The sequence below is a fragment of the Podarcis pityusensis genome (assembly GCF_964106645.2).
Source record: "Podarcis pityusensis genome assembly, chromosome: 10".
NCBI lineage: Eukaryota > Metazoa > Chordata > Lepidosauria > Squamata > Lacertidae > Podarcis > Podarcis pityusensis.
In genome coordinates this window covers 47093492-47119617 of record NC_138035.1, presented here as the reverse complement: position 1 = coordinate 47119617, position 26126 = coordinate 47093492, and the positions used below count along the sequence as shown (strand labels likewise).

At 43.6% G+C, this 26126-nt stretch overlaps 1 protein-coding gene across 2 annotated transcripts in view; it reads left to right on the top strand.

The window, feature by feature from the left end:
* Positions 1 to 26126, top strand: part of HMGA2 (high mobility group AT-hook 2) — a 146897-nt gene that overhangs the window by 115816 nt on the left and 4955 nt on the right. For both annotated transcript variants that reach the window (XM_081022430.1, XM_081022431.1), the window contains one exon: positions 5769 to 5801. In XM_081022430.1, the coding sequence (XP_080878556.1) occupies positions 5769 to 5801 (33 nt within the window). The remainder of the gene's footprint in view (positions 1 to 5768; positions 5802 to 26126) is intronic.

The window sequence follows — 26126 nt, the reverse complement described above, 5'->3', positions numbered from 1 at the left end:
TGTTTGCTCCGATTCAGCAGTAAAGGGCAGGCTGACCAGCAGGGCAAACAAGAAACCTCTCAGACCTGTGCTTACTAGCTGTGGGATGAGCAAAGTGTGGACGAATCCAAGTCTCTCATGCAGGTTGCACTGGCATGTCCTGGAATACAGGGAAGTGATTTAGCCTTCCCTCTTAAATTAAAGGTACCATTAGGTCCAGTCATGGCTGACTCTGGGGTTGCGGTGCTCATCTCGCTTTATTGGCCGAGGGAGCCGGCGTACACCTTCCGGGTCATGTGGCCAACATGACTAAGCCGCTTCTGGCGAACCAGAGCAGCGCACGAAACGCCATTTACCTTCCCCGCCAGAGTGGTACCTATTTATCTACTTGCACTTTGACGTGCTTTCAAACTGCTAGGTTGGCAGGAGCAGGGACCGAGCAATGGGAGCTCACCCCGTCGCGGGGATTCAAACCGCCAACCTTCTGATCGGCAAGCCCTAGACTCTGTGGTTTAACCCACAGCGCCACCCGCATCCCTTCCCTCTTAAGTAGCGGAGCACAAATGCTAAATTTCTGTATTGTTTGTACGTCCATTAAAAATGCAAGCTAACTGGGCTGTTGTCAACTATGGATTGTCCTTTAGCCCTGGCTAGCTCAAAATGCAAGGCTATCTATTCAGCAAATACAATAATGCAAATACAAAAAAAAAAAATGCATTTTGTTATCCAGCTTGTTTGTTCAATTTGTTTGTTTCAGCCTTAAGTAGCAGCCTTTTTTCAGGATTCAGTTACGTTGCAGCGATCCGCCTTACACATGTATCTACTGCAAACTTTGAGCTGACCAGACCTTTGCACCCTTCAGGCTGGAATGTTGTTGCCAGAAGACTGTGCATTTCAAAAGGCCTTGCTCTCTTTAATAATCTCAGCCATTAGCACTCCTTCCACCTCTTTCCCCTCCCCTGCTGATTACACCTGTACACATGTTTACTCCAAAACCACATCAAATCCACGGACGTTCTTGCAGGCTGACTGGTTTCTACTGCTCAGAAATCCCCCTATTTCTTGGCTGAGTACCCTGCATTCATGTGACTCCTGCACACTGCAACTCAATGAAATCCTCTGAAACAGCTGCCAATTCACCAAATTTTCCATGAATTAGGTCCTGACACTTCAATGAGAGGAAAGACAATGTCTGAAACCAGGCCAACTCTGGCTGACTGCCTAGTATGTGTCACAGTAATTCTACCAGCTGCCCTTCCACACAGCACTTCATACTTTACAGACCACCAAGCAGATCCCTGAATACTTCAATGCTGTTTGGAGTTGGAGCTGCCAGTATGTTTTCTCAGCCTCTGGCACCCAGTGGCTCCAGGCTGGACCCAGAAAGTTTTTGTGCGTGTTTGTTTTGGTGTGTTTTTATTTTTATGAATGGCTGTAGAAGAGGAGTCTTGACTGAACCGAGGCACAATACTGCAGCCATTCATGAAAACAGCAAAAGGAAAACATTGTACTTTGACTGACTGGATGCAGACCAAAGTTTATAGGAATGTTACTCATTCAGGACTTTTGCTGTCTAAAGGCTGATAACGTCTTTGCCTGCTAGATTATGGCTTGTAATTTAAAAAGTGTGGATTTGTGATCCTGGATAGATTGATTGTACTTCTACAAACTAGTTCAATCTTTTTTCTTTGCCTCGGAGAGGGGGGCAGATTTTTAAGTCTTCCTCAAACCATTTCATTTCTGAAAAAGAGACATGCTGCTAGAAAACTCACTTCTTTTCAGATTTCCACCAAAAGTTTGGGCCGGGGTGGGGTGGGGGAGGGAATACAATCTCTAGATTACTTATGTGTTTCCTAGCTTTCGCATGGAAAAACTGTGTGACTCAAAATGAAGCCATTTAAGGCTTAAAACAGGGAAGACATTATTCAACTGAAGAAAATTTATAATTGTTGATATATAACAATGGGAGATCTAACCCATGGTATATAACGTTGTATCATTTAGTTGGTGTTGTGTGGCTTTGATCCTGCAGTAATTGCTAAGGCAAATTGGAGAATGGCTGTGAATGAATGAGTGCTCTGTTTAAGAATTCTCCTTTGGCAGGGCTGGAATTTATTCTTCAGTTCTGGAGTGTCTCCTTCCATGATGGCAGTGGATGCTTGTTCCATGTGTTTATTGCCATGTTCTAATTCAGCATTTCCCAAAGTTTCTACTGAGGGCCTATTCAAATATTATGGACCCCACAGAGAGGTGGTTTTTTAAAAAATTCCAACTTGCACTACACGCTGGCACTGTAATCCTGGGAAGCCGCTCACTATGTGGATATTCCCTGCACATAACTGCCTAGAAAACAGGAATATGTGCAGCTTGACAGGACATTGAGTTGCATCCAACTAAGCACTACTCAGAATAGGCCCATTGAAATCATTGGGCTTGGGATAGTCACATTAATTTCAGTGGTTCTACTCTGAGTAGGATTAACATTGGCTACGACCCTCATGAACCTTGCTTCTATTTTTAATTTTCTCACATTTCTGTCCCGCCTTTAGTCTGTCATGGAAATCAAGACAGTATACATGTGGTTCCCAGGCAGCTACCAGTAACATGGGTGATAGCTCATACTTGCCAGGGCTGATGGGAGTTGTAGTTTAGTAATATCTGGCGGGTCAAAGGTTCCCCACACCTGTTCTGAATAATTATCCCAGTGGTCCAGTGGCACAGCTTGCCTGCCTTGTGACAGTACACTTGCTTAATACCAGCAGGTTTACTACTGGACAGAATACAGAAGAACTTAGGCAGCTACCTTTGAGTCAGATGATTGGTCCATCTAGCTCAATAGTGTTCACACAGACTAGTGGTGGCTCTCCAGGGTTTCTCCTAGACCTACCTGGAAATGCTGGAGATCTAACCTAGGACCTTCAGTATGCAGATGCTCTACCACTGAACTATGGTCCTTCAGTAGGGTTTCTTATAAATTAATGGGATGTGGGTGGCGCTGTGGTCTAAACCATTGAGCCTCTTGGGTTTGCTGATCAGAAGGTGGGCAGTTTGAATCTCTGTGCCGGGGTGAGCTCCTGTGGCTCTGTCCCAGCTCCTGCCAACCTAGCAGTTTGAAAGCACGCCAGTGCAAGTAGATAAATAGATACCACTGTGGTGGGAAGGTAAAGGGCATTTCCATGCACTCTGGTTTCTGTCACAGTGTTCCGTTGTGCCAGAAGCAGTTTAGTCATGCTGGCCACATGACCCAGAAAGCTGCCTGTGCACAAACGCCATCTCCCTCAGCCTGAAGCAAGAGGAGCGCTGCAACCCCATAGTCGCCTTTGACTGGACTTAACCATCTAAGGGTCCTTTCCCTTTCCATTTTTACCTTATAAACTAGAAAGGATGAGTCCATTTAACTGGTAACAGACGGCGTGGAACAGGTGAGGCGTATGCTGCAGGAAATAATTTGCTGGGGGAAATGTGAGCTTGAGGAGGGAATTGAAAGAGGAGAAGGAGCTGGCTTGCCAGATCAGAAGTGGGGGGCAGCATTCTGTCAAAATGGGCAGGATTTATTCTGTGAAGCTGTGAAGTAATTAAAAAGCAAGTGCCTTTCTGAACTTCTTTACCTCACAGCTGATTAGGCACAGCCAGATCACACAGATCTGCAAAGGGTGTGATTTTCAGGTGGTCTTCAGCAAGCATTTCATATTTTAAGGAATTTAGCATTGAAGAATGAAAGGAGATGTAAGGATAGATGCTAATGGTCAAGACAGGTGGGTGGCAGATTAGCTTTTAAAGCCAGGATATATGTGTACACCTTGTGACCCACCAGGCTAAATGCAACCTACCTGCCGGATGTTCTACAACCATTCTTTGTGGCCACAGGCAACAAAACCAAAGGTTTACGGGGGTGCCATACATAGCATTTGGGCTGCATTTGACTTTGAAAAGTCACAAGTTGTGCTTTATGCTTTAAGAAACAGGCTGGATTTTCAACAGCGCTGGGGAACACTCCAGGCTGACCACATATTGATTTGAACTCAAGTGTGATGGGGAACTCAAAAGCGGGGAGCTAAAATGTTATGATAACGTACCAACGATCCTGGACTGGCAGACAAAATTGGTGGAATATGCTGAGTTGGCGAAATTGACTGGGAAAATCCAAAACCAGCAGGATCAAACGTTTCAAAAAGACTGGAATAAGTTTATAGAGTATTTGAGGGATAATTTTAAACATTTAACAGCACTGACAGGACTGATTTAAAACCTGATAGTTTATAGAAAGCATGGATTTACAATTAATATAATTTAGTGATTATTGGAATTGAATAGAGAGTAAAGAGGGAAAATTGAAATGCAATTTTAAAAAAGATATAATTTAAGGTAATCATAGGCCGGGAGGGAGGGGAGTCGAGTGCTCATGAGAGTGGAATATAATTCAAAAACTGGTGTGTGCTATATTTATATAAAATGGAAACTTTAAAAAAATGATTAAAAAATAAAGAAATTGGTAACATGTCTAGAAAGTTGAGCCATGGGTGATTTTGCAAACCTGGCCCTACATTGGTCTCCCATGGACCCTTATGTTCTACTTCAGAGGATATAGACTTATTGTCTGCAGAGATTTGACTCCTTGCATGATGTATCCTTAATACAGTAAGCAGTGAGTTCATTCTTTTAAGGAATCTCTGCATGCTCCAAAAGGATTGAAACCAGACACTTCTTATTCAAACCACCCTTGTATTTTAGTCCTCTGCTTGGTATAATGAGAAGAAAAATCTCCATGAATGCATTAGAAAAACAAAAAACTCTCTCCCTACCTAAGTTTCAGATACACAGACCAATGCAGCAAAATGTCAGTTGGCAGCTGGGATAGCTCAATTGGTAGGGCATGAGATTCAGTTTCAACGTTGTGGGTTTGAGCCCCACGTTGGACAAAAGATTCCTGCATTGCAGGGGGTTGGACTAGATGACTCTTCCAACTCTACAATACAGGGATACTTTGAACAAAAATTATGTACACAAATCTGGATAGCCTCAAAAGCAGTTATGGGGAATGGACTTTGTACAGAACTGTTATCTCTTTACCTATATTTACTGGAATTCCATGAAGACTAATAGAATTCTGCAAATGTCCCCCAACTGTAGTTTTTGTTTACGTTATTTTCATGCATGCCATGGGAATGTTATACAAAGTATGTGCAGCTAAATTAGAATAATTGTAGAAAATATGCAAACAATCTCTTGTCTTTCCCAGCTGTATTGTTGTACTGTAAAAGTTAACCTGTTCCCAATGCCCAGACTGGAAATTTATAAGCGTATAATTCTAATCAAAAAGGATACACGTCATATCACACATAATACTAAAAATTGAGGTTTTTCCGCTGTATGTTACATTGGCCTTCACCTACCTGGTATTCTCCAGATGTTTTGGACTACTGTTCAAACACAGCCTGATGGGCTCCACATTGAGGAAGGCTTTGTTACACAGTACAGTCGTACCTTGGAAGTCGAATGGAATCCGTTCCGGAAGTCCATTTGACTTCCAAAACTTTCGAAAACCAAATCGCGGCTTCTGATTGGCTGCAGGAAGCTCCTGGAGCCAATCAGAAGCCCCATCAGACGTTCAGGTTCCAAAAGAACATTCGCAAACCAGAACAATCACTTCCGGGTTTGCAGCGTTCGGGAGCCAAAACGTTCCAAGTTCTAAGGCGTTCAGGTTCCAAGGTACGACTGTATGAGAAAGGGGAGACTTTCCTTTGTCATAAGCCATCTAAATAATATCTTTCTTTACTCTTTCTTTGCAGCCACAACAGGTGACCCAGAAGAAGCCAGCTCGGGTAAGTAGGGTGTGTGTGTGTGTGTGTGTGTGTGTGTGTGTGTGTGAATTATTTGCTGTGTGCTAAATTCATATAGCTCCATACATCTGTAATGCTAATCTGACATTGACATGTAATGAACAGGAATACTTGAGGGTAAACAAGATGATTTTATGCCAATTAAACAAGGACAACATCGCAAACAAGAATCTTATTTCATCAGGGGCATGTTAAACTTTTTTTTTTTTTACTAACATTTCTTTATAGCCAAATGGTGACAAAACAGAAGTTAAAAACTACAAAACGCAATAATAATTATAAAAGAATGAAGCTAAAGCAAATTATAACAGCCATGGAATAAACCCAACAGCAGTTTAATGATCTAAAGGGGTAGGCAAACTATCTGGCCCAATCACCTTCTAAATCCAGCCTGCAGACGGTCTGGGAATCAGCGTGTTTTTACATGAGTAGAATGTGTCCCTTTATTTAAAATGCATCTCTGTGTTATTTGTGGGGCCTCCCTGGTGTTTTTACAAGAGTAGAATGTGTGCTTTTATTTAAAATGCATCTCTGGGTTATTTGTGGGTCGTAGGAATTCGTTCATTTTATATATATATATATATATATATATATATATATATATATATATATTTATTATTATTATTTTGCCTGCCCCCCATGAGGTCTGAGGGACAGTGGACCGGCCCCCTGCTGAAAAAGGTTGCTGACCCCTGATAAACAACAACAAATTTTTAAAACTGAAAGACTAAAATAATATTTAAAGTGGCAAACTGCTGAAAAGTCCCTCTCTCTAGTAGCCACCACCTTCAGCAGGGGCAATTGCAGAAGGGCCTCAGAAGATGACCTTAAGATCTGGGTAGGTATATATGGGAAGATGCTTAGGGCCTAGAAAGAGACTAGCTGTCATTGTAGATTAGAGCACTGGCATAATATGTTCCTTTTAGCCAGTCCCAGTTGACAATCTGGCCAGGCTATTTTGGCCTGACCAAACTTTCTAGACCATTTTCAAAGGTAGACCCACAGACAATGCCTTCTAGCAATGCAGGATTGGCCGATTAAACAGCCATTAACCCCACTTTGTCACATTGTCTTGCTTAAAAGGGTTGTTTTCTCACCTTTTCAATGAATATTTATGGATGAAATGGGAGCTCTAAACCATTTTACAGACTCCAAACACAGAGCCGGAACATGGTAGTTATTACACACCGCTTAACATGGAAAACTACGGTAGACTTTTGTATAATATGAGCATAACATCCTTAGTGAGTAAAATAGAGGAGACACTGAGGATCAGAAGCAGTTTCAGGATCTATGAAAGGATGGGGAAGCTCTCTTCAGGTGTTACTAAAAAATGGCAGTGTTTTCTTGAGTCCTGAGGCATGACTGGCTCAGGAGTGGAGTGACCGGCCGTGACATGTGAAGATGGAGAGAAAAGAGGATGACATTCGGCTGGGGGCTGAGACCAGAGTGAAGAGGCTGGGGGGAGCAGATGCTTTTGGCCCCCAGGGTCCTACTGCCTCAGCTGGGGTAGCAGGAGTCTCATCATCGTGGCTGATTAGCTGCTCTCCCTGTGCAAAGGGCAGAGGGGGCAGGGTTTCTGTTGAGGCAGGTGATTAGCTGTGGGAGGAGCTTATCAGAGCTTGCAGGGCAGCGGCGAGCACAGTTTGATCCATCTTTTAGATTTAGGGGAGCTAGTCTCAAACGTTTGTTGGGGGAGACCTAGGTTTTTTTTGGGGGGGGGAGTTATTTGTCCTGTCTTCACGCTTTTTATGATGGAGGACCGCTGTAGCCACCCCCAACGACATGTTCTCAAGATGGAGGGGGAGGGAACAGCTACAGTCGCCTGCGGTTCCTGCGCAATGTTTGCCATCTTGCCAAAGGTTGCAGGAGCTTTACCTGCAGCAATTGCATGTTGATTGCCCTCTTAGAAGACAAAGTCCAGCAACTGGAGGAACGTGTAGCTACGCTCCAAAGAATTAGAGAGCTGGAGCTCTTCTTGGAAGCAACAGAGCACACAGTCTCCACCAAGGAGGAGACAGGGGACTCCCCTGAGAAGGAGGCTAGTTCACCAACACAGGAGCCAGATAAATGGAGAAATGTGACTCAAAGAAGTAGGAGGCCCAGGGTTCGCTCTGATTGTTTAGAAATACACAATCGCTTTGAGGTCCTCTCCCCTAGCATGGAAGACGAAGAGCAGACTCCATTTGAGGATCTCTCCCTCATTACAGTCGATCAGGTATATGAAGACGAGCAGCAAAGTCAGTCCTCAGGGAATGTGCAGGCGACCTTGGAACGGACAGCTCACAGAAGAACCCCGACCAAACCTAAGAGGAGGCGTGTAGTGGTGATAGGGGATTCCCTACTGAGGGGAACAGAAGCAGTGATCTGTGGGCCTGACAAGATGTCTCGGGAAGTGTGCTGTCTCCCCGGGGCTAAGATCCAAGATGTAACTGAACGACTGCAAGGAATCATAAAACCCACTGACAAATACCCCTTCCTCTTGGTTCATGTGGGAACCAATGACACTGCAAGCAATAGCCTCCAGAAGATCAAAAGAGACTACTAGGCTCTGGGCAGGAAATTGAAGCAATTAAATGCACAAATTGTCATCTCATCTGTCCTCCCAGTTGAACGACGTGGCCCAGGAAGAGAGGGAAAAATAGTGAAAGTGAACAGCTGGCTTCGCAAATGGTGTAAACAGGAACGGTTTGGATTCTTAGATCACGGACTGCAGTTTCTTGAAGATGGACTTCTGGCAAGCGATGGGCTGCACCTCACAACGGTTGGGAGGAATGTTTTTGCCAAAAATCTCAGAAACCTCATCAGGAGGGCTTTAAACTGGCTAATGTGGGGGAGGGAGACAGTGCTCCTGAAGGTAGGAGTCTATCAATTGATGAAGATGATCATCCAAATGTCATAGACCAAATGGAGCAAACAGCACGCAGACCTAGTGGTGGGAGGAAAAATCCTTAAATAAGAGACACGGGGGAATGATTAATGGACTTCAATGTCTGTACACTAATGCGCAAAGCATGGGAAATAAACAAGATGAGCTTGAGCTCTTGGTACAGCAAACTAAACATGACATAATAGGCATCACTGAAACCTGGTGGGATAAGTCCCACGATTGGAATGTAATAATGGGGGGATACAATCTATTTCAGAGAAACAGACCAGACAAGAAAGGAGGAGGAGTGGCGTTATATGTCAGGGATGTGTATACCTGTGAAGAGATCCAAGATTTAGAACCTCAAAGCCAAAGTGAGAGCATTTGGGTCAAAATTAAGGGAGAGAAGAATAGCAGTGACCTCATGGTGGGAGTTTACTATAGATCCCCAAGCCAAACGGAGGACATAGATGATGCCTTCCTGGAACAGATGGCCAAGCATGCAAAAGGAAGGGAGATAGTAGTAATGGGGGACTTCAATTACCCGGATATTTGTTGGATGTCAAACTCAGCCAAGAGCATAAGGTCAAACAGATTCCTCACTGGCCTTGCAGACAACTTCATTGTCCAGAAAGTGGGAGAAGCAACAAGAGGAACAGCCATTTTAGATCTGGTCCTAACCAATGTTGATGACCTGGTTAGTGGGGTAGAAGTGGAAGGATCATTAGGCGCGAGTGATCATGCTCTTCTGAAGTTTACTATACAGCGGAAAGGAGCAGCCAAGCATACTAGGACTCAATTTCTTGACTTTAAGAAAGCCGACTTCATAAAACTTAGGGAAGTGCTGGGTGAGATCCCATGGACAGTAATACTAAAAGGAAAGGGAGTTCATGATGGCTGGGAGTTTGTTAAGAGGGAGATAGTAAAAGCACAACTTCAGGCAATACCAATGAGACGGAAACATGGAAGGTGCCTAAAGAAGCCAGGGTGGCTATCTAAAGAACTTTTAACTGAGTTAAGATTAAAAAAGGATGTGTACAAAAAATTGGCAAAGGGGGGAAACCACCAAAGAGGAATTCAAACAAATAGCCAGCACGTGTAGACACAAAGTCAGAAAAGCTAAAGCACAGAATGAACTCAGGCTTGCTAGAGAGGTTAAAAGCAACAAAAAAGGCTTTTATGGGTATGTTCGTAGCAAAAGGAGGAACAAAGAAACAGTGGGGTCACTCAGAGGAGAAGATGGTGAAATGCAAACAGGGGACACAGAAAGGGCTGAACTCCTCAATGGCTTCTTTGCCTCAGTCTTCTCCGATAAAGAAAACAATGCCCGACCTGAAGAATTTGAAGCAAATGATTCAGCAGAGGAAACACAGCCCAGAATAACGAAGGAGATAGTACAAGAATACTTGGCTAGTCTAGATGTATTCAAGTCTCCAGGGCCAGATGAACTGCATCCAAGAGTATTAAAAGAACTGGCAGATGTGATCTCAGAACCACTGGCAGTCATCTTTGAGAATTCCTGGAGAACAGGCGAAGTCCCGGCAGACTGGAGGAGGGCAAATGTTGTCCCTATTTTCAAAAAGGGGAAAAGAGAGGACCCAAATAATTACCGCCCAGTCAGTCTGACATCAATACCAGGAAAGATTCTGGAGCAGATCATTAAGCAAACAGTCTGTGAGCACCTAGAAAGGAATGCTGTGATCACCAATAGTCAGCATGGATTTCTGAAGAACAAGTCATGTCAGACTAACCTGATCTCGTTTTTTGACAGAATTACAAGCCTGGTAGATGAAGGGAACGCAGTGGATGTAGCCTACCTTGATTTCAGCAAGGCATTTGACAAGGTGCCCCATGATATTCTTGTAAAGAAGCTGGTAAAATGCGGTCTTGACTATGCTACCACTCAGTGGATTTGTAACTGGCTGACTGACCGAACCCAAAGGGTGCTCATCAATGGTTCCTCTTCATCCTGGAGAAGAGTGACTAGTGGGGTGCCACAGGGTTCTGTCTTGGGCCCGGTCTTATTCAACATCTTTATCAACGACTTGGATGATGGACTCAAGGGCATCCTGATCAAATTTGGAGATGACACCAAACTGGGAGGGGTGGCTAACACCCCAGAGGACAGGATCACACTTCAAAACGACCTTGACAGATTAGAGAACTGGGCCAAAACAAACAAGATGAATTTTAACAGGGAGAAATGTAAAGTATTGCACTTGGGCAAAAAAAATGAGAGGCACAAATACAAGATGGGTGACACCTGGCTTGAGAGCAGTACATGTGAAAAGGATCTAGGAGTCTTGCTTGACCACAAACTTGACATGAGCCAACAGTGTGACGCGGCAGCTAAAAAAGCCAATGCAATTCTGGGCTGCATCAATAGGAGTATAGCATCTAGATCAAGGGAAGTAATAGTGCCACTGTATTCTGCTCTGGTCAAACCTCACCTGGAGTATTGTGTCCAGTTCTGGGCACCACAGTTCAAGAAGGACACTGACAAACTGGAACGTGTCCAGAGGAGGGCAACCAAAATAGTCAAAGGCCTGGAAACGACGCCTTATGAGGAACGGCTAAGGGAGCTGGACATGTTTAGCCTGGAGAAGAGGAGGTTAAGGGGCGATATGATAGCCATGTTCATATATATATAAAAGGATGTCACCTAGAGGAGGGAGAAAGGTTGTTTTCTGCTGCTCCAGAGAAGCGGACACGGAGCAATGGATCCAAACTACAAGAAAGAAGATTCCACCTAAACATTAGGAAGAACTTCCTGACAGTAAGAGCTGTTCGACAGTGGAATTTGCTGCCAAGGAGTGTGGTGGAGTCTCCTTCTTTGGAGGTCTTTAAGCAGAGGCTTGACACCATATGTCAGGAGTGCTCTGATGGTGTTTCCTGCTTGGCAGGGGGTTGGACTCTATGGCCCTTGTGGTCTCTTCCAACTCTATGATTCTATCTCTCCCTTTCTCTTTGAGACAAAGGAACACAGCCAGGGAATCTGAGAGGGAGTCAGCCCACAGCTAGGGAAGGAGAAACCAAAGTCTGAGGGGGGGGGGAGATGACTCCTGGGGGGGGTGCCAGGGGAGATGTAAGTGGGTAGGAGGGGGAGCACTTTGTAGATGTTGTTCTTCAGTACAGCATTACAGGTGCTTATCAGGATTAGAAGGAATTACAGTGGTACCTCAGGTTACATACGCTTCAGGTTACAAACTCCACTAACCCAGAAATAGTACTTCAGGTTAAGAACTTTGCTTCAGGATGAGAACAGAAATCGTCCTCCGGCGGCAGCAGGAGGCCCCATTAGCTAAAGTGGTGCTTCAGGTTAAGAACAGTTTCAGGTTAAGTACGGGCCTCCGGAACGAATTAAGTACTTAACCCGAGGTACCACTGTACACATGATAGACAAGAAAACTAGAAATATCAACAGCCATTGCTTGATTCAGGGATGGTGAGGTGCTTGGAGGCCCAAAGTCTAGGAGATCTGCAAGCTTTATAATCTATAAAGATGGTGATGTATCCTGCTGGTCAGCTGCTCACTGGGTCCTGTCAGCATCTTCAAACCACAGGAAAAGACTTTTGTAGCACCTGGAAGGGGAGGCTCCCTTAGGAATCTAAGAATCTGTCTCGCACTGTGTTTGCCGGGCAGCTTTATAGATTACTTCTATATGAGCCTGCTCCTCCTCCAGTTCAAGCCATCAGTAGGGTCTGGGTGGGTTCCAGCATCTTTAACTGGGATCCTGGTGGTCTGCTGATTGCCAGTGCTTCTTTCCACCCACACTCCCAAACAAAACATTCTTTGTAATAGCTCACAGACTTCAACTTGTCACATCTCCTAAAACCAAGCTGCTGATTTTTGATTTTATTTTTTTTAAGAAAACCTTATTACTTTAGAAATAATGGAGATAACCTAATTTATGGTTTGGGATCATTTTTTCAGCAATGATAGAGTAGTTTTGTTACCAGCAATTCCCCTCTAGCAGTTCTAGTTGGCGGGTTAAAAATATCTTTGCTCATTTGAGTATAGCGACTAGCGTAGAAATATTGATTTGGCCTTAGACAGGGTTACCATGTCTCACGGTCTAACCAAAAATTGGCCTGAAACCTATTCTTGCCTCCTTAGAAGTGAGTCCCACAAGGTCCAGTAGGACTTAGTCCCAAGTAAAGAAGCATAGGGCTATGGTCTTAACCTGTTCCCAGGTGAAAGTATTAAATCTCAAGGCAAGGAAGCAGAGAGAAGGGAGCAGGCCATGTTCCTGCCACAAGCAGCCTTCTTCTAACATTTCCAACATGTTCTTCCTGTTCCATTTTCTCTCCTTTTATGGGAGAGAGTAAACTGAAAGGTGGACACCCAAGCTTGTATTATAAATATGTTTTGGAAATGCATAGAAAATTGGACAATAATTCTGCAAAGGAGATCAGCTTGAAGGGGGAAGCTTGGGATATCTATTACCTGTCTTTCTCAATATGTACTTTGAGCCTCAGAAAAACTAGCAGCCCTTTTATTTGGGAAGCTGGAATATGCCTGAGAAGGCTGTACAGCCTAAGAAGGATGAGAGTCCTGCCACAGTTCAGTCTCGTGCCTCTGTTCCTTACTACTCCCTTTTATTTTACATGACCGAAATCATCTATAAAAACAAATAGTTCAGGCTCAAAATTAACAAGAACATGAGCTCATGCAGGCTTCCTAATCTGAGCTGTCTAAGGAAATAATGATAAAATATAAACATAGGGACTACATGGAAGTTCATGGAGGATAATGTAAATCGTATACTACATTCAGAGGAATCACTTCCTTTTCCATCTGTTTCCTTCAAAATAGCCTTGCAGATGGTTTTTCCAGACAGCTTTCTGGATTAAGGTAGAAATCTCCCCACAATGGGATTTGGAAATATTAAGCCCAAGCCTTGTAGTACCAAAGTGTTTAGTTGTAGTTTGGACCAGCAGCCTTGGTTACTCTAGGCCAGACGTGAGAAACATTTTTCAGTCCCAGAGCCATGTTCCCTTGTGAGGCGCTCTCAGAGGGCTGCATGCCATTGCTGGGTGGAACCAAAGGCAAAGAGCGGGCAGAGGAAGGGATGTATCTCACCTTTGTATAGACAATAATAGGCTACATTCAAGCCATGCAAAAATCCTAGGTTTCTGTTTGTGCGCACACTGTAAACACGAGGGATCATCACAGTTCTGGGATACATTTCAGCCAGGCAAAAGCACTTGAGGCGTGTTCAGAGCAGGGCCAGACCAAAGCATTTTGGCACCTGAGGCAAACCACAGAATCACACCCCCTACTCAGTTTATACCAGCAGTGGTTTGGAATAATTTTTGCTTACAACACCAGACTTCTAAACTATTTTTTCCAATGAATCCGGGGACACTTTTCAACTTCAGTCAAATTCAGTGGATTTTGTCAGGGGATTGATTTGTAAATCCAGGGACTGTCCCTGGGAAACGGGGACGTCTGATAACCTTATTCTAAACACAACTCCAATACAGACCACTCTGTAACTCTCCCCTACAATGCCGCACCCAAAAATCCAGTTGTAGTGTTTCGTGCCCTCTGGAACAAGAGGTTACCTGCTTTTAGCGTTCCAATTCTGATACCAAAGATCATTGTGTGAGCTCTGTGTTGCCCCCACCCTGCCTTCCCAATGCACACACAGTAACACACTGTTGCAGTTTCCAGTTGTATTATTTTTATTTATTAATGATCATGCATGTGAAATACTTTATTTTGTCAGACGTTGAAAGGTATGTGTCAGGGAACTGCCATCAGTGTCCGAGGGAGAGAGCAAGCTCCAAAGGGATCCCAGAGAGCATCCCGGGAGTGGGAGGGGCAGCCCGTCTTCTGGGGAAGAGAATCAACGTAGCTCCAGTGGAGAAGGGGGGCAGATGGGGGAATCGGCGAGGCGGTCCCATGACTCCTTGCCGGGGACCAGCGGGGAGAGGAAGGGTCCTCCGCTGCCTACGCCCTCCTTGCGCAGAAGGCTTCCGCACAGGGAGAGTAGGAGGAGACTTGGTGTCAAAGAGCTTCTTTGCTGGAAGAAGTTTAAGAAACGCCCACTGACGGATTCTGCCAGTGATTGAGACAGCCACGGGCGAGTGACTGCCCGGACAGGAAAGGTTCACTCAGGCAACCCAGCCAGAGGTTGGGACAAGCTTACGCACGAGCAACCCCTAGAACCATTACAGTATGCTTTTGTGTATGGAACATTTTGTTGTATACTGGTTTGAACTTCTAGATCTGTGTGTTTTCAAAGATGTCCCATTTAGTTATTTAGTTATTATTGTTTTAAGAAAATTAAGCCCCTATCTCTATTTTCATCTTGAATAATACCACTAGTTTTCTTTAGAATATTGTGCAAAATACAGAAGAGTCTAAGGTAGTGTCCCCCTCCGTCTTTTTACTGTAGTTCTATAAATGTCATTATCTTCCAGCTTTCAAACACACTGCAGGACAAATCCATTCACTAAATCTTACTTTAGGGACAGATGCTTTCTAGCTTAGAGCCATGAAGACACTATGTAAAATTCAACGGTATCTTCAGACAGTTAAAGAACCCAGAGGATTTTCCATTTTGCAGCTGGAGAATGCAAGAGCAGGTTACACTGTGAAATGATATTCTCTCCGTATTGATGCGGACTCTTAAATCATAAGATATGTGTATGTCCACATGATAGCTGTGAAATGATTTATAACTACAGAGAGAACTCCTGCAGTGAACTTGTTTTATAAAAGGTTACCAGATCTACATGCAAGCCACCAGTTAAGTTTAAACATATCTTGCAGAAAAGTTAGGTATGCTATGTTTAAAGACAGAATGTTTATTGTGCCCTTTCAGCTACTGCCGTTTGATAGGCTTGTTTGAGGATTAAAGGATATATAAATTTAACAACAACACAAAATTGGTATTTCTAGTAAAATCTGTTGTACTTTTTTGCTTAAATTGCTAAATAAGTAATAGAGGAAAAACAAGCCAGTTTCCTAATTTGCAAGCAGTTTGCAACAGCTGTATCCTTGGCCAGAGTGTCATATGGGTGATTATATTGTAAAATAATACAAAGGAAATAGTTATTTTTAGGGACGCATCATGAAGATTATCAAAGTGAAACTTTTTAAAAAAAAACAAACAGGACATACTTTATTTTTATCACTTCTGAAGCATAAAAACAATATGCGTGTAAATCTGTCATTTGACCAATTATGTGAAAGGGGGTTTCAAAAACAAAGGTTTTTATAATGGTGATATTGCAAGATAAAGCACACATAGCCATACAGTTGCCCCCTCAATCTCCTCCCCTTTTTCTGAAGGCTCTAAAGCCGCCTGTTAGTAGCCCAACTGCTGTGGACTTCAGAGATACAAACTCACACATACTTATTAACTCTTTTTACTCATCTCCTATAATTCCTTTCCCTTTCTCATTTCATAGCTAATCTCCTGGCCTACTTAAACTCTTCAAGGCTGAGGCCTGGTCTGTGGGAATCTTGCCTAACAGCAGCAAGTGTCTATACCAGGCTTCCTCAACCTCGGCCCTCCAGATGTTTTTGGCCTACAACTCCCATGATCCCTAGCTAGCAGGACCAGGGATGATGGGAATTGTAGCCTCAAAACATCTGGAGGGCTAAGGTTGAGGAAGCCTGGTCTATAATCGGTAGCCATGATTAGCCAGAAACTGTTGCCTAGCAATAACTGGATAAGCATATATTTACTTACATTGCTTGGAAAATGCATTTCAACAACAACAACACAAATATTTTAAGCAATGCAAGTGAAAAAGCCCATACTAAACATTACCCCGACCTAAGACAAACAACCTGTTCCCCCAAACACACAAGAGGAATCTTTCCAGAAAAACCACCCCAACAAAGCCTAAGGCAGAAAAACTCACAATACCTGTCAATATGCCAGAGTCTCTCATCAAATATTTAACTTATTCAAAGAAAGCCATAGCTTATTCTTTCTACACTAAATTTGGCATGCGCTCTCCTCACAACTTCCTCTCCTACACTCCCTCTCTTACACTTAAGTTTCAGGTCAATGAGTGGAGCCATTTTCAATCTATATCCCTTAGAACCTACTGCTACCATTTCTCATTATAAAGGCGGAATACAGTTCAGCTGACTCTCCTTAGCATAGGGCCACAACTGTGCCCTCTACAAAGATCAGGCCAGAGACATTTTCTGTGTTTTAGACCAATTGTTATTTAATCTTACAAGGAAACTAGATTGTTCTTGTGATACAATAAATCCCTGTCTTTCCATCGAAATAATGTGCAATTAAGTCACATCATGAAAGCAAAAATCCACAGTAATAATTCCGGCAAAGTCAAGCAGTAGACAAAGAAAATAATCAGGCAAACACTGACTGAAGCCCACTTAAACCATGTAGTGACATACAGCGCACCCTGCTTAGTGAGGCTTTCTGTAGGATATGTGCCGTCTCAGACGTTGCCATCAGCTGTGCCTTATTTGAACCCTTTTGAGCTATATCACAAGCCCCAGTCCTATTTCTCTGATAAAAAAAATTCGGAGCATTCCTCAAGGAATTTATAGTCGTACTTGCTGAACTCTTCGTTCATGTAATCAAAGGGGAGGTCAAGGGAAAACCAGGAAAATTTGCGTGCGCGCTCTCTCTCTCTCTCTCTGTATCCAATTCAGACATTGCGCCCACTGAAGAATGTGCTTGTTAAACCCCTTGTATAGCTGGGACTTCATTTTTCTTTGTGAAGTGGGCTGCGATGTATATGGCTGTGAGCTGTTCAGTGCTTGGAACCCTCCTTGACTGGCGCTCATAAAAATGTCACTATGCACTTCCACTTTGAAAGGCTCTTTTATCTTACCTTCCTGAAGCCCCCTTTCCAAAGGGTAAGCACGCTTGACCAGGAAGCAGCAGCTTGGCCTTCCCACATAGCTAGGTCTTAATGAGGTGTGCACAGCTCTTGGCTTTCGACTTTCAATCTCTTTCGTGTAACTTCAAAGCTGCTGTTTTCACATTTGACGAGAGGCCTACAGCTAGTGTTTTAGCTGGTATACATGTCTCTTTGCTCTCTCGCATACGCAACGCAGCAGAGTTGATCGTAGCCATGTGTACAGCGGTACCTCGGTTTACGAACTTAATCCGTTCCTGAAGTCCGTTCTTAAACCAAATCCATTCTTAAACCGAGGCGCACTTTCCCTAATGAGGCCTCCCACCGCCGGTGCCCTTCCACCTTTCGGATTTCGTTCATAGACCGAGGTAGAGTTTGCAAACCGGAACACTACTTCCAGTTTTGCAGAGTTCATAAAATGAATAGTTCGTAAATAGGACTGTTCGTTAACTGAGGTACCACTGTACTTGGAAGTTCAACATTCTTACTCTTGTTTAATTGTACATAGGATTGTAACCTTCCTTGTTTACCTTTGCTCTCATGTACCCTTCTGGGAGGGAAAAGGAGAAGAATCTGCTGCCACCACTGTGCCCTGATCTTCTCACTTGTGCCTGGCCCTCATCCATCGCAGATATCAATGCAAAGATGCCATTTGTTATCCAACCAACAGCTGCCTTGAGGAACAAACACCTTCTTTGCAAAGAAGGTTGCAGCAGCTAAAGACCAAATGGATCACAGCCATCTTTAAATATCTGAAGGGCTGCCATGTGGAAGGTGTAGCAAGCTTGCTTTCTGCAGCTTGAAGGAACAGATTCAAATTGCAAGAAAGGATATTGCAAGAAAGGATATACCATCAGGAAGGATGGTAACAGCCATTCAAGAATGGAACAGACAACCTCAGAAGCTGGCAGACTCTCTTCCACTTGATTTTTTTAAGCAGAGGTTAAGCAGGATTCTTCACCTGTACTTCCTACATTGGGGGTCCCGTTCCAGCTCTCCCGCTCTATGATTCTGTGACTAATGGGGAATGGGCTCAATGGCAGCTTCTCCTTTCCCTGCCAGACAAGAGTATGATATAAACAAAGTTCTAATTCATGTGTACATGTACATGGATGTAAGCCACTGAATTCAATTGGACTTCCTAATGTGCACAGGATTGGACTGTAGCTAAAATTTTGTTGCTCTTTCTCTTTCCCTTTCCCTTTCTCTTTCCCTTTCTAGTACAGTGGTACCTCGGGTTACATACGCTTCGGGTTACAGACTCCGCTAACCCAGAAATAGTGCTTCAGGTTAAGAACTTTGCTTCAGGATGAGAACAGAAATTGTGCTCCAGCGGTGCGGCGCCAGCAGGAGGCCCCATTAGCTAAAGTGGTGCTTCAGGTCAAGAACAGTTTCAGGTTAAGAACGGACCTCCGGAACGAATTAAGTACTTAACCCGAGGTACCACTGTACTGCCCATTCCTAGTTCCCTCTACCCAGGAAGACATATTTCCTGTTTAGAGGAACAGAAGAATCTGCTTCATACCAAGTTAAGCCTCTGGTCCATCTGGCAACAGGCAGTGTCCCTTTAGGGTCTCTGGCACATTTCTACCTAGAAATGTTTCTGTTCACTTCCTGCTTTAGGCCAGTCACCTATTCCCAGCATAACCAGCCCACCTGTGAAGATACTGGAGGAGGTATAAAGTAGCTGCAAAAAGGGACTTAGTTCTTGTGCCACAGGCATCAGATTTTAGTTCCTGAACCACGTTTTTTCTGTGCACCCCCTCAATTAGTACAGCTAACTCCCAGATAGTTTGCACAGGGAATGTATTCCAAAGATGAGTTATCTTAGGTCTATAGCCACTTGTCCTGGGAAACTCCTGATTATTATTATTTTTAAAAAAATGTTTTTACATGTAAAAGAGTATGGAAAAGCATAGAGTCAATCACTATTCCCCTGCCTCAAAAAAATACCTGCTCCCACTTTCTGCCTCAACAGCAAAACCATTGCAATAACTAACAGGATGTTGTAGAATAAATTCCTTTACATTTTTAATGTTGTAGAATAATTTTTATTTTATTAATAAGAATTTGTCTTACCAATATTGTTGTATTTTATACCACTCATTTATAAAATAACTTTTAAACATAGTGGGCCAACTATATTTAAGTAAGTTCTGCTTGATTTGCATTGATGCTGAGTCCCTGACAATGAATCTTTCTGCCTCTTAAAAGAAATCCAAGGCTGTAAGACTGTACCCACTTACCTTGGAGTAAGCCCTATCAAACATAAAATATGTACTTCTGGGTGGAAGTAGATATTATGTAGTAGCATCTGATCTCAGATTAACCTATATGTAAACAAATTGGACTCTGCTGTCCAAGAAACAAGAGGGGCAAACTACAGAGATTCTAAAGACTAGAAAAATGGAGAGAAACAGGAAATAAAAGTGCATGAAAGGGGAGGAGGAAACAGCAGCTCTTAGGAACCCAGGGATTCCTGTATCCTGGTATCCAAGCAACTCACTTGTCAGTCACAGCTCTGACTTCAATCATTGGTCAAAATCATGGAAATGTGGCTGCAGCCTGGCTGGCTCATCCCACAGAATCACTGAAACATTGCCTGCTCATTTTACTTAGCAGCTTTCCTTCTAGGAGGACTAGGGTTTGTTTTGTTTTGTTTGTAAAGAAAGCTCAGCCTGGGGATTGTATCCAATACTAGTTCTACACAAAGTAAAACATTGAAATTAATGGCCATGACTAACTAAAGTCCATTAATTTTGGATACATCTGGCATGGGCTCAGGTGCAGTTGCTTCAACGGCATCACTATAATCTGGCCATGATGAGAGGTCCATTTCAGTGGATGAAACAGCCACTGAGAATGTTTTCTAAGCCAATTTTTGTATAGTTCAGAAAACCCTGGGAGTCAGAGGTATCGGTATGAAATTTATTTGCCTTTTATGTTGCTATTGATGTTGTAGTAGGCAAATGCTTGTCACTGAAGTAAGTGGATCATGTCTCCTGTTTGAAGAGGCACCGTGTAAATATTTTCATACCCACCTGCAATCACACTGCTTTGCTGAGGAATACAGATAAATTATTCCCAGATACACAGCACCTCTTGGAGCACGTAGGACCCAGGGCAGAAGAGTTATCTGCAGATGCCAGTTTCCACACAGGGATTGCCCATGCTGGATTTGAAATTGTACATTCTGTAGCATCAAATAAAATGTGATCTAGGGTCATCGTTTACAGCAAAACAGTTTCTGGGATCTTTGTGGAAAAGCAGCTACAGTTATGATCTCAATGAGCTGTGAATTATTGACGTTTCCCACCTGGATGTTTCACATATATTTTCATGCTTGTGCAACACAGAGGTCTTTTGCTTAGATGCAGCACCAGTAATGAGGTGCCAGTACTCATATCCAGTGTTCGAAACTCCCATTGTTCTAGGTGCATTTTGCGACGGGGAACTTCATTAGTGTGAGCAGTTTCTGAGCTCTGGGCACAGTACCGAGCCTAAGATTTCAGATTAAAACTGCAGAGTGAAAGGAGAGGAGGACCTTTTTCTGCTTTCCTCACTTCCAGCTACTCTCTGAAGACTGGAGAAGGGGGGTGGGCAGGGAAAGGACTAGACCATGTGAAAAATGAACATATTTTAGCCGCAGTTCATTCATCTTCAGCTATGTATTCTTGCTATAAAAAAGTGTGCCTAGTTCTAAACAAGATGAGCTTGAGCTCTTGGTACAGCAAACTAAATATGACATAATAGGCATCACTGAAACCTGGTGGGATAAGTCCCACGATTGGAATGTAATAATGGGGGGATACAATCTGTTTCAGAGAAACAGACCAGACAAGAAAGGAGGAGGAGTGGCATAATATGTCAGGGATGTGTATACCTGTGAAGAGATCCAAGATTTAGAACCTCAAAGCCAAAGTGAGAGCATTTGGGTCAAAATTAAGGGAGAGAAGAATAACAGTGACCTCATTGTGGGAGTTTACTATAGATCCCCAAGCCAAACGGAGGACATAGATGATGCCTTCCTGGAACAGATGGCCAAGCATGCAAAAGGAAGGGAGATAGTAGTAATGGGGGACTTCAATTACCCGGATATTTGTTGGATGTCAAACTCAGCCAAGAGCATAAGGTCAAACAGATTCCTCACTGGCCTTGCAGACAACTTCATTGTCCAGAAAGTGGGAGAAGCAACAAGAGGAACAGCCATTTTAGATCTGGTCCTAACCAATGTTGATGACCTGGTTAGTGGGGTAGAAGTGGAAGGATCATTAGGCGCGAGTGATCATGCTCTTCTGAAGTTTACTATACAGCGGAAAGGAGCAGCCAAGCATACTAGGACTCAATTTCTTGACTTTAAGAAAGCCGACTTCATAAAACTTAGGGAAGTGCTGGGTGAGATCCCATGGACAGTAATACTAAAAGGAAAGGGAGTTCATGATGGCTGGGAGTTTGTTAAGAGGGAGATAGTAAAAGCACAACTTCAGGCAATACCAATGAGACGGAAACATGGAAGGTGCCTAAAGAAGCCAGGGTGGCTATCTAAAGAACTTTTAACTGAGTTAAGATTAAAAAAGGATGTGTACAAAAAAATGGAAAGGGGGGGAAACCACCAAAGAGGAATTCAAACAAATAGCCAGCACGTGTAGACACAAAGTCAGAAAAGCTAAAGCACAGAATGAACTCAGGCTTGCTAGAGAGGTTAAAAGCAACAAAAAAGGCTTTTATGGGTATGTTCGTAGCAAAAGGAAGAACAAAGAAACAGTGGGGTCACTCAGAGGAGAAGATGGTGAAATGCAAACAGGGGACACAGAAAGGGCTGAACTCCTCAATGCCTTCTTTGCCTCAGTCTTCTCCGATAAAGAAAACAATGCCCGACCTGAAGAATTTGAAGCAAATGATTCAGCAGAGGAAACACAGCCCAGAATAACGAAGGAGATAGTACAAGAATACTTGGCTAGTCTAGATGTATTCAAGTCTCCAGGGCCAGATGAGCTGCATCCAAGAGTATTAAAAGAACTGGCAGATGTGATCTCAGAACCACTGGCAGTCATCTTTGAGAATTCCTGGAGAACAGGCGAAGTCCCGGCAGACTGGAGGAGGGCAAATGTTGTCCCTATTTTCAAAAAGGGGAAAAGAGAGGACCCAAATAATTACCGCCCAGTCAGTCTGACATCAATACCAGGAAAGATTCTGGAGCAGATCATTAAGCAAACAGTCTGTGAGCACCTAGAAAGGAATGCTGTGATCACCAATAGTCAGCATGGATTTCTGAAAAATAAGTCATGTCAGACTAACCTGATCTCGTTTTTTGACAGAATTACAAGCCTGGTAGATGAAGGGAACGCAGTGGATGTAGCCTACCTTGATTTCAGCAAGGCATTTGACAAGGTGCCCCATGATATTCTTGTAAAGAAGCTGGTAAAATGCGGTCTTGACTATGCTACCACTCAGTGGATTTGTAACTGGCTGATTGACCGAACCCAAAGGGTGCTCATCAATGGTTCCTCTTCATCCTGGAGAAGAGTGACTAGTGGGGTGCCACAGGGTTCTGTCTTGGGCCCGGTCTTATTCAACATCTTTATCAACGACTTGGATGATGGACTCAAGGGCATCCTGATCAAATTTGGAGATGACACCAAACTGGGAGGGGTGGCTAACACCCCAGAGGACAGGATCACACTTCAAAACGACCTTGACAGATTAGAGAACTGGGCCAAAACAAACAAGATGAATTTTAACAGGGAGAAATGTAAAGTATTGCACTTGGGCAAAAAAAATGAGAGGCACAAATACAAGATGGGGGACACCTGGCTTGAGAGCAGTACATGTGAAAAGGATCTAGGAGTCTTGCTTGACCACAAACTTGACATGAGCCAACAGTGTGACGCGGCAGCTAAAAAAGCCAATGCAATTCTGGGCTGCATCAATAGGAGTATAGCATCTAGATCAAGGGAAGTAATAGTGCCACTGTATTCTGCTCTGGTCAGACCTCACCTGGAGTACTGTGTCCAGTTCTGGGCACCACAGTTCAAGAAGGACACTGACAAACTGGAACGTGTCCAGAGGAGGGCAACCAAAACGGTCAAAGGCCTGGAAACGATGCCTTATGGGGAACGGCTAAGGGAGCTGGGCATGTTTAGCCTGGAGAAGAGGAGGTTAAGGGGTGATATGATAGCCATGTTCAAATATATAAAAGGATGTCACCTAGAGGAGGGAGAAAGGTTGTTTTCTGCTGCTCCAGAGAAGCAGACACGGAGCAATGGATCCAAACTACAAGAAAGAAGTTTCCACCTAAACATTAGGAAGAACTTCCTGACAGTAAGAGCTGTTTGACAGTGGAATTTGCTGCCAAGGAGTGTGGTGGAGTCTCCTTCTTTGGAGGTCTTTAAGCAGAGGTTTGACAACCATATGTCAGGAGTGCTCTGATGGTGTTTCCTGCTTGGCAGGGGGTTGGACTCGATGGCCCTTGTGGTCTCTTCCAACTCTATGATTCTATTCTATGATTCTTGCATTCATAACCTAGGTTGAAGGTGCCCTTTTAGCTCCTAGCTTTCATATCTCAGTTTCTAACACTGCTCATATCTTGTTACAAGTGTCATGGGGGTAGGGACAAAATGGCTGCCATGAACACCAAAAAAAGGATGGCGATGGTACTCTGTACCAGTGAGCATCATCACACAAAAAACCACTGATTAGATGAATGGAGTCACCGAGTCTTTTAATGGCCCAATGACTTTTACCACTGTCACAACAGATCAGAGGATGAAGCCTGAAATTCCCAGTGCTCAAGCTAGGATAGACGACAAACAACACTGTGATCTTACTCCCAGAAATGGCACAGCAGATTCCTGCCATCCATTGCAGCATTTTACGTACTGCACACAAGGTGCAGTAAGGGCCAGCAACAACCACAACTGGGATCCCTCAAGCCTCCTTAGAATGGCAGATAAATGTCTGTTTCGTATGTTTCCTTTATTTAGAGGTGTTTAATAGCAAATGAGCCACACCTTGGTGACTTCCCTCTGTCATTTGGCAAGCAAAGGATGCCAATTTTTATTTACGATGCCAGAAACCACTGTAAACACCTCAGCTGCTAAAGCAGGGGCGGAATCATACAATAGAGCTGCCTGGCAACTTCCTTTGTGAAGACTACAAGGGATGCACCATAGTAACTTGCTTTAAGATATGAATAGGTTTAGGTGGGATTATGGGCAAGGCCAGGCAAGGAGCACACTCTCTCTCGCCATTTTGGACAAGTCATTGTCTTTCAGAACTATAAAACAGGGTTGATGCGAGAGAGAGAAAACGTGACAAGGAAATATTTGTAACGTGTCTCCACCATTCTGCACAGGCTGGGAAAGGAGTTTTGACAGTAAACAATTACTAGCAGGGGGCTGTGTAAAGTTTACCTCAGCAGCAGCAGCAGCTTACGTATGGTTGTGCAGTGGCTGGATTGTGATAACTGGAACTGAATTTGTGTGATATGTTACTGCCTTTTTGTGATTTAACTATTACAGTGGTACCGCAGGTTGCAGACACTTCAGGTTATGTGTTTTCGGGTTGCGCACCGCGCCAAACCCGGAAGTACCAGAATGGGTTACTTCCGGGTTTCGGCATTTGTGCATGTGCAGAAGCGCTAAATCACGCGGCGCTGCGGATTGCGAACATGCCTCCGGCACGGATCACGTTCGCAACCTGAGGTTCCACTATAATTGAAAAGATAAGGTCAGGGGTTAGCCGACACTTGGCTTTCGTCTGCCCGTGGCTTTGATCACGCTACATCTTTCTTTGTGCTTCGTTCTCCAGAGACTATCTCAGGGTCATGGCCTGTTTCATAGTCAAGAGGTATAAACCTACTGGCTTAAATATTTGAGGCCCACAGTTGGGGGGGGGGGGCTTTTTTTTTTTTTTTCTTTTTTCTTTCTTTTTTTGCTTCATGCTTTCCCCATTTCCCACATAACCCAGAGCAGACTAAACAAAACCAGTGTGAAATCTCATGGCTTGATGCTGCTATGGTTATATTTTTTAAGCTGTCATCCATTCATTTGTACTTGCGTTTATTCCCTGGATTTACAGCTTTTTCAAGCCTTTTTTGGGGTTGGATGTTTGAAACCTTTTGAGAGAGAGGGAGGGGGAAAAAGGATTGCAGTAAGCAGTGGCCTATGATTAAAGCCTCGCGTTGTTTCTTTCCCCCTGCATGCTGCTCTTGTGCAGTAGTGTCACACATGGTAGCATTTAGGATCCCCTTCACAGCTGAAGTGTTTCAAACACTAATGAATGGAAGTTTGGTCACATAATGCAGACAAGCTGTAAGGCATGCTTTGCTGAATGGTGTGCGGCAGTGGCCTGGGAAAGGAAGAGAGTTATAAATTGTGTCAGTTAGCCACCCAGACAAAATGAAGCCATGTGGAAAATCAAATCTATTAAAGTATGAAGACTGTTATAAGCTGGTCATTCTTAAAAGGTCTCAGTTTGCTGTACGGGTAAATGTTTACCTATTCGCCCTAGATCTTTTTCACATGCTGTCTCACAAGATGATGTGCAGCATTTGATAAAAATCAACTTCTCGCTCACAG